The following is a 14,314-nucleotide window of genomic DNA, read 5'->3' on the forward strand; positions in this document are numbered from 1 at the left end:
TGGGTCTTTTTAGGCCACGAAAAAAAGTACAAAACAATAATTTTGTACTATATGGGTGTTTTTAGGCCTTGAAAAAAAGTGCTTCAATTTAACAGACGACCGTGCCCTCGACCCCCATTAGTCGGTTAAAATCGAGGTTCCACTGTACTTGAAGTTCTAGCTCTGCTATCGAGAAAATCATAGGCAACATAGTGAAAGATTTGTCAGAACATATCAGCCCCAGCGAGTTGGCAAGCAAACCCAAAGAGAGCTGGATGGGGGGGAAATTGGCGGCGCAACAGCTGTGATCACAGCCTCTGAACTTATGGGGATCACAAAATCTAAATGAGTCTCCTGACAGCACCCCAACTCATGTTTATGACTTGACAAGTCAATACTTTCTCATTTCATCCAAACCTCAAAACAGTCCATCTTCCTTTGGGTGGGTGGTCTGAGTTTTTTCCACTTTTAATTAAGCACCCCATGAATAAGTTTTGCTTTGCACTCGGAAGAGACAATTTATCAGTCAGGAATTCTTGGCAGAATCTCAATGGGATATTCTTAAGTGCCTCTTGTATGAAGGTCAACCACTTTTAATTAAAATTACTGAAAACATAAAAACATTTTCTGGCTCGTTCTTCAAGAAAGTGCATTAATCTATATACTGTATACTTTTATTAACCAGGTCTTGAAGGGACAAAGGCCACTGTACCCACCTGACTATGACTTGCAAACTAAAACCATACTATAAACACCTCTCTAAAAAAAAATTCTATTTAAACTAAACATTACTATCTTGATGAAAAGGTGGACAACTGGTTAGCACGATCGCCTCACAGTTCAGGTCATGGGTTCGTATCGAGATTCCAGCCTTCCTGTGTGGAATTTGCATGCTCTCACTGTGCTTGCATGGGTTTTTCCCAAGTACTCCGGTTTCTTCCCATATTTCTAAAAAATGTATGTTAGGTTAACTGAAGACGTGAAAGTGTCCTTAGATGTGAGTGCAAATGGTTGTTTGTTTGTCTATATGTCAAGTCAGCTGGGATAGGCTCCAGTACACCCGCAACCCTAATGAAGATAAGCGGTATAGAATGTTTGCTATACTATAGCTTTGAATTGTATCTCACTATCTTCTGTAGGTCTAATTTTGTGATTGGTGAGTTCATCTAATGAACTGCTACATATTTTAAGGGCACCATAATATCCATCCATTTTCTGAGACGCTTATCCTCACAAGGGTCGCGGGAGTGCTGGAGCCTATCCCAGCTATCATCGGGCAGGAGGCGGGGTACACCCTGAACTGGTTGCCAGCCAATCGCAGGGCACATATAAACAAACAACCACTTGCACTCACAGTCACACCTATGGGCAATTTAGAGTCTTCAATTAACCTACCATGCATGTTTTTGGGATGTGCGAGAAAACCGGAGTGCCCGGAGAAAACCCACACAGGCACGGGGAGAACATGCAAACTCCACACAGTTGGGGCCGGGGATTGAACCTCGGTCCTCAGAACTGTGAGGCAGACGCTCTAATCAGTCGTCCACCGTGCGGCACCATAATAGTAATACAGTATTAAGTGGATACTGATGTGTATTGATTTATGCTATGCACTTGACTGAGATAAAATGTAAATCAAATTTCTTTGCATCTCTGTCTGCAAAAGGACTTGCCTGTTAAGAGTGAGTGTGAGGGAGTCTAATGCTGTTTTGATCTTGTTTTGGGCCTCCACGTGGGTCAAGTCCTCTGCGTTAAGGTCATCAATACAGACCACCCAGTCTCCGACCCCGACACCAGCCTGAGCTGCCTTCCCACCCGGAGTCAGCTGGAAGAGAAGGTAGAGGATAGAAAAGGTTTTGAGCTATTTTTAAATAAACTTATTCAACTCAGCATAACGGTTTGTGCACATTCATTTCATTGCAAAGTAATCTTCAGCTTTGTGTGGCTTCAGAATTTGATGCAGTGTATGTGACTCTGTTGAACAAATTAACAGTGTAGTCTAACGGACACGCCATTAAAAGATGACACCCAGCAACCCAGTCTCGGGCTACCGCCGCTCTCCCCACCGAGGTAGACGACCACAGAGTGGCGAGATTCAACTTTGCATACAGAGGCTAAGTGAATTACAACCTAGGAGCATCAAAGTGAGACAAAAGACATCTGGTTTTGCACCAGACCGCTAAATTAATTAACTTCCACCTACCAGCCAGACCAGGACAATGGACGGGGTACGAGCGACATCCACAGGCGGCGGAACGCCACTGCAAACGCGGGTTCACTAACCACAGTCTTCACTGGACTTGACTTAATATTTTACTTGAACTTTACATGAATGCTACTAGTGACTGTATTTCTGCAAATGTCTGATGTCGAATCTGTTGTCAACTGAACCCGATGAAATGTTTCATCCTACAACACGAATGCCACACGTTCTCAACAATCACATAACATATGAAACATTCGTTGCAGGGATTAAAGAGGATGGGAGTGTGACAATGCAATGCGGAACAATGGTCTCGTTATCTTAAATCCAATAATTTATATTTTATTCCACTGGTTTTAAACCACAAATTATACTAAGATGAAATGCAATTCTAGAGGCGCGGTCTGCCTTCCATTTGGTCAAAAGGTGCCGGGCTCGCTCTATGAAGCAGATAAAAGGCCGAAATCCTTTGGCTCGCTCTCTCTCTCACTCTCTCGTTGTTCCATCTCCCGAAGGTCTGGCCCAGCCCGGGGAGCCCCCAACCTCACCACGAGGTGGCGCAGACTGGGAGGTACCTGCCAGAGGTACCTGCCAGCTCCCAAAAGCTACCCTTTTCGGTGTGTGGCAGTTTACGGACGAGGCTCCGTTGGAAAGGAATTGCAGTGAGAGTTTTCCCTGACCGCGTGGCAAGCATTGCCACTGCCAGCGCGCCGGCCAATCTGTTCTTGAAGTGCGTATTTTTCTCTTTGCTTTCTTTTCCTGCAAGCCATCCCTCGTGAGCGCTCTTGCCAACCCCCGGAAGGTCGACCCGCCTGCCTGAATTCGTAACACACGTAAGTCAAACTTGCGGTCTACTAAAAGTACAGATTAGTGCATATTTGGGTTTTAAACAGCGTGAACAGGAATTCCAGCTATACGCATTGACACCCCATGCTCACTACCAATCTCAGATCACAAGTCAGTTTCCTTTGTCAATGTTCGTCTGTACTTTGTTTGTTTTGTGTTTTTCTGTATTTCTTCCCTGTAGATTCCCCATGTTAGATCATTAAATTGTCCATAAAATTCACTACCCTCATTATTGTGTGTGTTTGGGTTCGAGGAAAGAAACCTCTGGCCATCTAGAACTCTTATCAAAATTTCAGAAAGTGTAGCAACTTTCAGATTACGAGACTGATAAAAAGGTTTCTCGTCACTTTCCCTAAATTTTATCCACATAAAAAGTGACGTGGTACTAGATAAAATAGGTTAATTTATAATGATGTAATTTAAAATTACGCTAAACTGGAAGTAATGCAGGCGTCGCTTCCAGCTCATTCTTTTCTCCTAAATTAATAAAAAATTTATTTAACCCATATATGCTCCAGTAGTAAATTCATTTTCTAGAAAAGCGGTCATACAAAACACAACAAAAGCCCTGTTGTCGATTTGTGATTAGAACAAAACAAAAATCCACTTCCAACCTGTGCTTTTCCAGGCTCTAAAACATTTTTCCTGTCAGCAAACTGCCAAAACAACACATTTTTTTCCCAGCTGAAAATAGTGTTGCATACACGACCCCTAAATTACAAACAATTATCCGGTTTCTTTTTTAGGCACACACAACAAAATAGAAAATATGAATGCAAAGTCATGTCTGGCTGACAGTGATTTAATAGAGGTGAATAACACCTAATAAGCAAATGAGGGTGTGTGTACAGTCAGACAAACCAGGAGAGATATTTCACTCAGCACGATGAGGGAAAAGGCCATCATGATGTCATCAGTCATCACATGATCCACTGCAGATGTGACTACAGATGATGAAAGCAGCCCATGAAAGCCTCAGACAGTCGCCACATGGCTCACACAATCACATAATTTACTGGAAGGGGCATGTAGTTATTTCCATGCAGACAGGTAAATCTGACCATTTTCACTGACAAAACGGTGACATCATCCTCTCGGGGCAAACATTCTTGTCAACACTAAGAGGTCTTGTTACAAACAGGAAGAAAAGACAGTCTGTAATTTAGGTTGAACTGCCCTACCTGCCATCTCCACTAAAACCTCTAATACAAAGTGGGGAGATGCCAAATCGGGTTTAGCAAGACCCCTGTCAGCTTGGCCATGCGGCTTAATGAAACACGATACGTGTGTCAAATGCTCTGATACGTGACGTACAAAGTGGCATCAGATAAGAGAGACTGCACCAGGATTCCAGGCAAAACCCCATTAGGATTACTCTCTGGTGTCATGCATCCCTGCAAATGTTGGCTCATCAGAAGCTTAGAGGACTCAGCAGTTCAATCAATAGTGTTCTGTCATGTTCAGCTAAGCTATCATGCTCGGTGCTTTGATTTTGCACATTAAACATAAACACTTGTGCGAGCAAGTAAACTGATGACAGACAGCTCCACAGTGCACCCCACAAAAACAGCCCGCCTTGACTCAAAGCATGTTAATGCTAAAAATAAGAAGAAATGCATTCCTCTGAGGCAATTCTGCTTTTACAGTCAAATTAGAACATCACTTTAATTGCCTTTGATTGGCCCTCTCTGGAAGCAAAGAGCTAGACTAAAAAAGAAACAGCTTGTCAACTTAAGAAAAACACTTTTATGAGTCTTCTATGGCAGAAAATAATGATGACTTTGACACTTGTACTGTATACTAAAAGGAGGCACACTCTGGTAAACCACTGAGGTTTCATGCTGAGAGACACAGTCTGGCCTCTCTTTTACTGCCACAATACCTCGTAAAAGCAATTTTACCTAAATTAAATCATTAGCAACATCCTACAACATATTCTGTAAGCCCTGGCTGGGACTGTTACTGATGCAAACCTGCTTTCAAACCCATAAAAACTCGCTACATCAAAACCACATTATTGCATTTTTCCTTAACAGCCCATGCATTAGAACATGCAATGTTCTAGCACCACCTGCACAGTCTAATGGGAGCGAATACTTTTTCTATTGTTTTTCTGTCTTTTAAAGATATTGCTCTGTTTTGATTGACAGCTATAGCTTTGTTATTGTGGTTGCAGTAGTCTAAAACTGGACCGTACTATACATGTAAAAGCGCAATTTGTGATAGAGTATCTCCATTGGATCTCATTAGCATGAGACAGTCTTACCTAATGTTGTGTCGCATGGTAATATGCTCTGTCTAAATTAACTGCCCAATTAAGTAATGGAGTCTTAAGTGGATTACTGAAATACTTACATGAATCAATGTGACTGAATAATTGATCATCTCAAAAGATTGATATTTATAATATTATTTTTTTTATATTTTATCATTATAATATTGTGCACAATTTATATAATATACATAAAGGTTGATATTCATAATATTAACATAAAACGTAAATAATTTACAATACAATTAATTTAATTAACTACAAAAACTTAGTTAATGGATGAGAGTACAGTCAATTAGTGAACTAAATAAATATTGATGTTAAAGAGCTGCAAAGGTTGTTTGCATGTATGGTTGAGCCAGTGCTGGACACAGACACCTGTGCTCCTGGCTCAGGTTCAGAATGTAGCTGTTCTCTCACTTGAGAAGGCAGCGCCTAAAGTTGCTGTGCTCAGGGCTTTGGTTGGTAGGGGGGTGGACAGAAACACTATATCTCGCAGCAGTTTGTAAATATGGTGAAGGAAAGTGGAAAACATGTTCTCTCAGTGTAACTTGCACTTGTACAGTGGATAACGAGAAGCAAAGAGCTGAAATAATGCAAGCGTGATGCATGCATGGCAGAGTCACCATGTTATAATTTGGGGGGTGCATGTAACAAACTATTACAGTAACTACAGTAACTATTAAATAGCTGCTCTCTTCACATAAAGGACAAGGTATTATTGAAAGTGAAGCCTTTTTCTAATCAATTTACAGGAGTACAGCGGTAGAGGTGTTTTGCAAGGCGATAAAATTTCAAAGCCTCAGGAGCCTTTCTACGTGTAAGGTCTTCAATACACTTTTCAAGTGCTTCTGTTGACTGATCCTGCACACTATCCCTGGCTTGTTTTTTACACTTTATTTGCAGCTGTAGGTATATTGGCCCAGTAACTCAGCACCGGCTCACTTTTATTATTTCCACAGCTATTTGGGGGTCGAGAGACTGTCTGTCCTGACATCACTCACACGGCACAGCTGATACAAATCCATAAATAGTCCTCTGAGAAACGAGAAACCAAACCTTAAGTACATGGTTGCATTGTGCAGTCGAAAGACCTTGCATTAGCCCACCTGAAAAACTGCTACACTGTTCACAACACAAGAAATTTGCAGTCAAACCGCCACAGGAGGCATGCCCCCGTGGGCAATCTATCAGTAGGTACTGAAATATTCATTCCGGTCCTCTAACAAGGCTGCTTTTCTTCAAATGTATGAGAGAGCCTTCAAGGGCAGAGATCCAAAAAGAGATGGTTGACAAGTCAGATGCAGATGCAAAAAGAGAGGATCTAGACACATCCAGCTGTGGTAATGAGACATTATACGTCTCCTTACTAGTTTATTGACATGACATCATCTGTAATTTCCTCCCAACATTTGATTTCCGATGACGGGACATGTGTTCACTGATAAAAAACAGATGGCACGCAGGAGGACACACATAATTTTCTCATAACGTTTATGCACTTGCATGGGCTCGAGATCTAGGGCATAAACTCCTGACAAGCTACCCCCAACTGTGACTAAACTTTGAAACGCACTGCAATTTCATATCATGCTCTGTAATTGGATTTTTTTCTGGTTAAAAACATAGTGGAGAATATACTGTATGTAAGGAGTGATATCATGTTACTTTACCACATGTACATTTTCTCAAAGTCAAATGAGACTGAGAGGTAACTAGACATGTTATTTGTGAGGAGTTCCAGAAACTAATCAGATTATGGTCAAGAGTTCGTACATAGACCAGACATCAGCTGGTTTATTGCAAAAGAGTTTACTCCACAAATCCATCTGGAAAAAGATATATAGGAACGGTGTGGAAAATTATCACGTCCATCAGTGGCCACAATAGTAATGACGTTTAGCAAGATACATTGACATTACATGCCTGAATTCTTGTGAATCCAGATGCCTTGCAAAGTTGTTTCACGAAACCTGAGGTCACCTAACTACCAGACTTTACACGATCAGGATTTTTGGGACCGATCAGCGAGTTTAAAACAACGATAACCGATAAGATAAGATGGAGGAATGTGTCTATTTAAATGGCCTGTTCATTTACTCTATATACTTGTCTACTTAATTGCTCAAAAAAATTATATTTACAATAAATAATGTATCTTTGTTCTTCTATTTATGCCAGTGAGGCATAGTGACAGACAGAACAAATGAATGGTCTTCTATTAGATGGCAGGAAGTAAATACAGTAATTAATGTATCCACTTTTTGTGACATTTTTGTTTGTTGGTGTGTCGTGAGATTTTTCAATTGTAAAATATGTTCCTTGGCTCCATAAAGGTTGGAAATCACTGCTCTAGTCAGATCGTGTATTCTAATCAGTCAGGTCAAACCAACATTACATGACAGAAATAATGGGTGCTAACTTACTGTAATTAAATTACTTTATTTTTAATTAAATGACTTCACCCTCACCAAAACTTTAGAGCATGATTCGACAGAACGGCGGCATGTTTATGTACAACCATTCGTGCTACCACTTGCTTGCTAGGCTACATAACGTTTTTGTTGCCTGCTTGCGAGCCGTATCGTATTAAAAGTACGTGAACATACCTCAAGCAAGCTTTCAACGAACGTCCTCTCCTGTCCGGAGCACCGGTGACCACTAACACACGTTTTTCCCCATTTTGTCCTCATAATATAGTCGCCGTGATCCACTCTTCTTGTCGTCTCCACGGTAACGAGTGTATCCGGTCGCATTTGAGTTGACAAGATAAAGCCCAATGATTGTAAAAAACGGGATGCGGTGGTATCAGAATACAAAATTTTATTGCAGTCGTCTGACATGGTGCAATCTTGAAAGCGCAAATTTGTCTTATAGTGTGATCCGGGCATTACGTGTTGTCTGTCTCAGACGTGTTGTCTGTTCCACACCGCCGACATGTTTTTTTAGGTTTTTTTTTTTTAAATAACTTTAGCGGCCGTCAGATATATACAGGACTACGCCAAAAGACACGCGCCAAGGCCAAAAAATAAACTAGCTTTTGAATTCAAATATACTGTGCACGATGGCGACGCAGAGTAAATGTCTTTTGCGGAGTCAATCAATGACGTCATTGATCGGATCGGCGAATTATGACATTAAAGCCGATCAGCATAAAATGCTAATTATCGGCCGATACCGATAAGGCAGATAAAATCGGTGTAAAGTCTACTAACTACACATTGCCAACTGAATAAGCAGTACCACAAAAAGTTATTTATGTCCCAAATCTTGAATATTTTTGTTAATTTGTTTCAACATTATCACGCCCAATTATGCAAGAACCCATTACGTTTTAGTCCAGATCCAGATAATGGTAGCTTCACTTTTTGCCAGTTGTGAATAATTCAGCCTACCCCAGAATAAAGTCTTCGTCCAATTTGTAACAATTTATGTCATCCCCGTGAACTATCTAAAAGCCTGCCAATAACAAATGACGGCCAAACACAAACATGACCTGCACCTAATATGTTTTTCACTTTATCTGTCTTCAAATAAGTGCTTTCCTCATTTAAATTGTTTTGGCCTAGTTGGTTACAGCACCACATTTTTAAGTCATAATTATCCATCCATCCAGCATGTGGTGCAGGATTGGTGGAACATCTCTCGGAGACAACTCTTAAATGGGCCGAAATAACATTTAAATGACATCATAGTGAGTCCAGGGTGTGCCCCGCCTCTTGCCATAATCCAGTTCTGATAGACTACGGTTACCTCGCGACCCTAAACAGGATAAACGGTATTATAAATGATCAAATGAATTATGACATCATAGTTACCCTACCAGTTACTTTGGGTTTGGTCAGTTACAAGAAATCGACATTACTAATTTGAGGAGTTCAGAATTATTTTCATTGACGGGTGCAAACTATAAACCAGAATAAATCTAAATTTTCACTGGAAACTTTCTATAATTCCATTGAAATTCAAATGTGTCAAAACACAAGAGAAAGTGCTGGAAAGAAAACAAGTGGAGTTCATGCTAGTGACAAGACTACTGGGGTCTAAAAGAACATTTAAAAAAGGGAGAGGAAGGTTTAAGTGGCTTTTCCTCTCTCCTCTGTTTTTCTTTTAGTGGTAGAGTGAAAAGTACAAGCACACTGTGATGGTTTTTACTGTTTAAGGTGAGGATTCAGCTTGGTCCCAAGCTGTTAAAGTACAGTGGAACTAATGACTAAAGACTCATGTGTACCATATTCTTCTCTTATTGCGTGATTCAGAGCTAATATGTATGGTTTACCAATCCAGATTTTTAATCCAATTGTAAATGATAGTTACAAGAATTTATTAATTAAGATGGACTAAAGAAGTGTTATTACTTCAATAAATGCCCTAAAATGATCTGGGTGAATTTTTCATTTGTAGATTAGTAGTTTTTTAAATTATTGTGAGTCTTTTATTATTTATTGTTTTAAATGTGTTGGTTATCTACAAAGTTTAATTATACATCAATTAATGTTTGTTGTTTCAATAATGAAATATAGTATATCATTTTAATCAATCAGTCAGACACTAGTAAAAATGAGAGAAATATTAACTGTTATTGTTCAGAATATTCATTGGAATATAGTTGACAAAATAGAGTGTGGAAGACATTGGACACGGAGGCAGAGATTGTCTATTGGCAGCGACAGGGTGGATGCAAGAAAAATGTGGGGTATGCTGAGAAAGCATAGCTTCCCAGGCTCACAAACAAGAGGGGAAGGAAAGCAAGGGGGTGCACAAAGAGCGTGGAAACCTACAGGTTTACTACAGCTTTCAAATGCATAAAGTAACATGGCATAGTCCTAATCTATACAAATCAAAACAAGGGCCCATCATAATCCTCATTTAGACTATTTATTTTGAGGTGACACTACAATAATTTATACATGAGTAAAGTAATCATAAGAGTTGATTGAGCAGTCACAAATTGACATCTCACCTTTACTGCAACAACAAAAACACTTCAACCCATTGATCTGTCAGGAGCTGTCACGTTCATTCATTTTCAGCATTTTGCAGAGCCTTTGGTCCAGTCAGTCTGCATGTTCTTCATTGTATTATCTCTTTTAACTCCGTGCCTGACGGATACTTATCTCATCAGCAACCAGCCAGCAGAGACGGAGAGACCATCCATCCATCCATTTTCTACCGCTTATCCGAGGTCGGGTCGCGGGGGCAGTAGCTTTAGCAGGGACGCCCAGACTTCCCTCTCCCCAGCCACTTCATCCATCTCTTCTGGGGGGATCCCGAGGCGTTCCCAGGCCAGCCGAAGGATGTAGTCTCTCCAGCGTGTCCTGGGTCTTCCCCGGGGTCTCCTCCCGGTGGGACGTGCCCGGAACACCTCACCAGGGAGGCGTCCGGGAGGCATCCGAATCAGATGCCCCAGCCACCTCATCTGGGTCCTCTCGATGTGAGGACGGAGAGACCACCCACTGAATTCATCCAGCCTGGACTCGGTGCCAGAATAAGACTTGGTAAGGCCGTTAGCGTCCTCAGGCACTGCCTGATTCACACTGCCCTTTTTAATGACAGCGAGGAGAGCAAACAGTGCCAGAGAGGCAATGAGAGAAACCGTGTCACAACTTTATAACTCCTGAGCCATAGGGCCTGGAAAACTACTGGAGCTAACAAAGAGATAACACCACTGACTACTCACTCTTTTTAGAACATCAACAAGCCTGCAGGTAGATAGGTCTCGCCTGTCTGGACTGAAATTTCTTTAAGGCCCCAAATCCTTCTTTGGATGAGGAAAAATAATCAAATTATTACTTTTTCATTTGTTTGGTGTGTTAGGGAGAAGGGTATCTATCTTGTCATGAGTCCAAGGGAACATCGCGTTTCTGTTAGCGATGCCAGCCAGTGAGCAGAGCAGATAGGAGACATGTACTGACAAGACTGATGATGTTACACCTCAATGGCATCCCCCTTACAAAACAGTGTGACTCATGCAGTACTGCATTGTGTGTGTGTGTGTGTGTGTGTGTGTGTGTTTGTGTGTGTGTGTGTGTGTGTGTGCGTGTGTGTGTGTGTGTGTGTGTGTGCGCTTTATGGCAACCACTAGTAAATTGGGAGTGCAGGCAAGTTATTGTGCACTTATAAGGCCAGGAAAGTGGCTGCTGTGCTTCTCAATAGTAGGTTATAGGGTATTTGCAAGCCAGTCATTCAAGAAGAGGTTGCAAACCGATGACAGCATGTCCCTGTGGGCCACTAAAAATTATCATCAATAGTCAGGCTTCCAAGCTAGAACTGGAAAAAAAAATGTGAATAAATTGGATCTCTGCCTCGACGCTCCACCGGCACCATGCTTCCAGCACCGTCGATGTTTCCACACAAACTTTTCTCAACAGACGCACGTACCCAGTTGTCGCAGAAAAAAAGTTGGTGCAGTGATGACGGCCAGTGAGGAGAAAGCCACACACAAAACATAGCCAAAGACAGAGGATGTCAATTGTCGAAGCTTTTGGATCATTTTAAGTAGAAAAAAAAAACTAAATAACTAAATAAAAAAAGACGAAAATAAAGTCACATGCATCTACTGTGAAGTGTTGCTAATGTACAAAAGCAGCACGTCAACGAGGATTTAACATTTACACAGAAAACACCCACATGCAAAATCCAGCTCGACATCATCTCCACCAACGGCACAAGGTAACGTTTTCGTTAACTTAGCTAATGTAATATACCCCACCATCGCGACAGTTAGAAACTGCAGTGTATTTTAGATATGTTATTCCCTTTGCAGTGATGCTGATGGTTTGTGTGTGTGGGTGCCTGTTGCACATTCACCCACTCACAGTTGTAACTGTCATGACTTCACAGAACAGTTTACAGTCGCGGTAAAACTTAAAACCACTAGCACGAGCATAGTATTTAAAGGCAACAAAAAATTAAGAAATCTCTTGTGTGGATTGATGTTATTTTCTTGTTTTGTAGTGCATGTTTGAAATACACTTCAATCACTCAATATTGGTCACTTTTGAATACAACACCAAGGGCGTCAAAAGTTAACTGTTGCCAGACATTTAACTGCTTGAAAACCAGTCGTGTACTTTTTAGGGAAACAAAAGCAATATGACCAGGCTTCTCCTGTGCTCGTATCCTCATATAACCAAGAATAATATAGCCTATATTATTATTGTATAGCCTACAATAATGATTAATGCTCCAGGTGCATAAATAAATGTTTGGTACATGAATATATTTACTTTTTAGTGAGTATAGTTAGTTAGAGCTCTCAATGACATGAGGTACCCCAATTGCGGTTTCTGTAATTTTTTAGTAGTTGTAGGTGATTGGCCTACCGTTAATCCCAGCACCTGGTACTCCTAAACAGTCTCCCTTCCAAGTACTAACCAGGAATGAGCCTGCTTAGCTTCAGAGATCAGACAAGATCTGGCAGCATGTGGGGATTGGCCCACCTTAAGTGAGCATAGTGTTCGTTTACATCAACTTTAGCAAACTGAAGTGTTATTTTGCAGTAAACGATACCAAATAACAGTAATTGGTTAAAAAAAAAACATTATCGAAAAAAAATATATATTTTACAATTCATTTTAATGCAAAATAAAATTTTATTGGACTATTCGATGGAATAATTGATAGGATAATCAATTCTAAAATTATTTGATAGTGACAGCTCTACTTTCAGCCTGAAATCAAACATGGGCAAAAAAAAAAGAAAAATGGGAAAAATAATAACATGTTTGTTTGTTTGTTTGTATGACAATGTCAGCGCCAGTGTTTGATGTGGCATATAAAATAAAACAATACAACATTGAACAGAAGAGTGGGATTGAACATTGTCCCTACTCTGATGACAATTTCTGGGTCAATCATGTAGCCTCCATTTCATGGCCCTGCTGTTCCTATGTAAGGCATGCCAGACACAGAGCGAATTGACCAAACGTCATTCAACTGTCGCACTGTGCATGGTTCTGCAACTGGTTTTCATGGTTAACCACAGCAAAACTATTTGCAGACAGTCAGCAGACTCCGTGTGCAGTGGCCCAAAGAGCGACACGGCTTTTACCTGCAGTGTAAAAGGGGCTACTGATGCCATAGAGACGTGAAATTGTGAAAGTAAATGCACCTTGATCCAGATGTACACCAAAATTCTCCCTTGACCCATGCTTCTAGTGGATAGTAGTGGCATAGGACTTGAGCACACGTGTCAAACTCAAGGTCTGAGAGCCAGATCCGGCCCACCACATAATTTTATGTGGTCCTCAAAAGCAAATCATGTGTGTCAACTTCCATTATTCTGTAAAATACTGTATCATATCTGTATCAAAATTTCTTGACTAATAGTTGAGCAAACTATTATCCTTACCCTTTTATTTTAAAACTAGTTATCCATCAATTTGTTGTGTATATTTAATAATATGATGAGGCAATTAAACATTTACAGTATTTGGTGTCACAGTCATAACGTCCTTCTAAGGGAAAACCTAACTGCAAAGTGGCCAGCGATAAAAATGAGTTTGACACCCCTGCAGTTTAGCCAATTACTGTAGAAGTCATTTTTCAATGTTAAAACACCGAAGGATATACCAGTACAAGACCAAATTCTCTGAACTCTGAATTCTGTTAGCATCCCGCTGGTAACAAATGCAGGTACGGTATATACAAAAAAATAAAATGAGTCTTACCCTTGACACGGTGAGGGGCATGCTGAAGTCTTTGCCACCCTGCAGCCTGAAGCCCCATGGCGCTGGGCCACTGAGGGTTACAGAGTACACGTTCATAGCCTTTGGAAAAGACAAAAAGGCAAACAGTATTACGTCCTGAGATAGGCCTGCAAGGCTATGTGACCTAAAGTTGTGTATGTTTTCTTTCAGTCCACATGTTCAAATTAAGGATGGGTACTTCTCAGTTTCCTTGATCAAACTATGGGAAAAAGCAAAAATCAGTAAATGGATTGTTATTTTTATATATTATTTTTAAAAGGAAGGCTTTTTAATTTTCTGATCTCCTGTTTTCATATCAGTGTT

At 40.6% G+C, this 14,314-nt stretch overlaps 1 protein-coding gene across 3 annotated transcripts in view; it reads right to left on the reverse strand.

Annotated features, from left to right (window-relative positions):
- The window catches only part of pdlim7 (PDZ and LIM domain 7), a 47,462-nt gene that overhangs the window by 28,821 nt on the left and 4,327 nt on the right, over positions 1-14,314 (reverse strand). For all 3 annotated transcript variants that reach the window (XM_061787197.1, XM_061787198.1, XM_061787196.1), the window contains exons 2-3: positions 13,973-14,071; positions 1,653-1,804 (exon numbers count right to left, since the gene is read on the reverse strand). In XM_061787197.1, the coding sequence (XP_061643181.1) occupies positions 1,653-1,804; positions 13,973-14,068 (248 nt within the window). In that variant the 5' untranslated portion in view covers positions 14,069-14,071. The remainder of the gene's footprint in view (positions 1-1,652; positions 1,805-13,972; positions 14,072-14,314) is intronic.

This window comes from Phyllopteryx taeniolatus, chromosome 10 (genome assembly GCF_024500385.1).
Source record: "Phyllopteryx taeniolatus isolate TA_2022b chromosome 10, UOR_Ptae_1.2, whole genome shotgun sequence".
Lineage (NCBI taxonomy): Eukaryota > Metazoa > Chordata > Actinopteri > Syngnathiformes > Syngnathidae > Phyllopteryx > Phyllopteryx taeniolatus.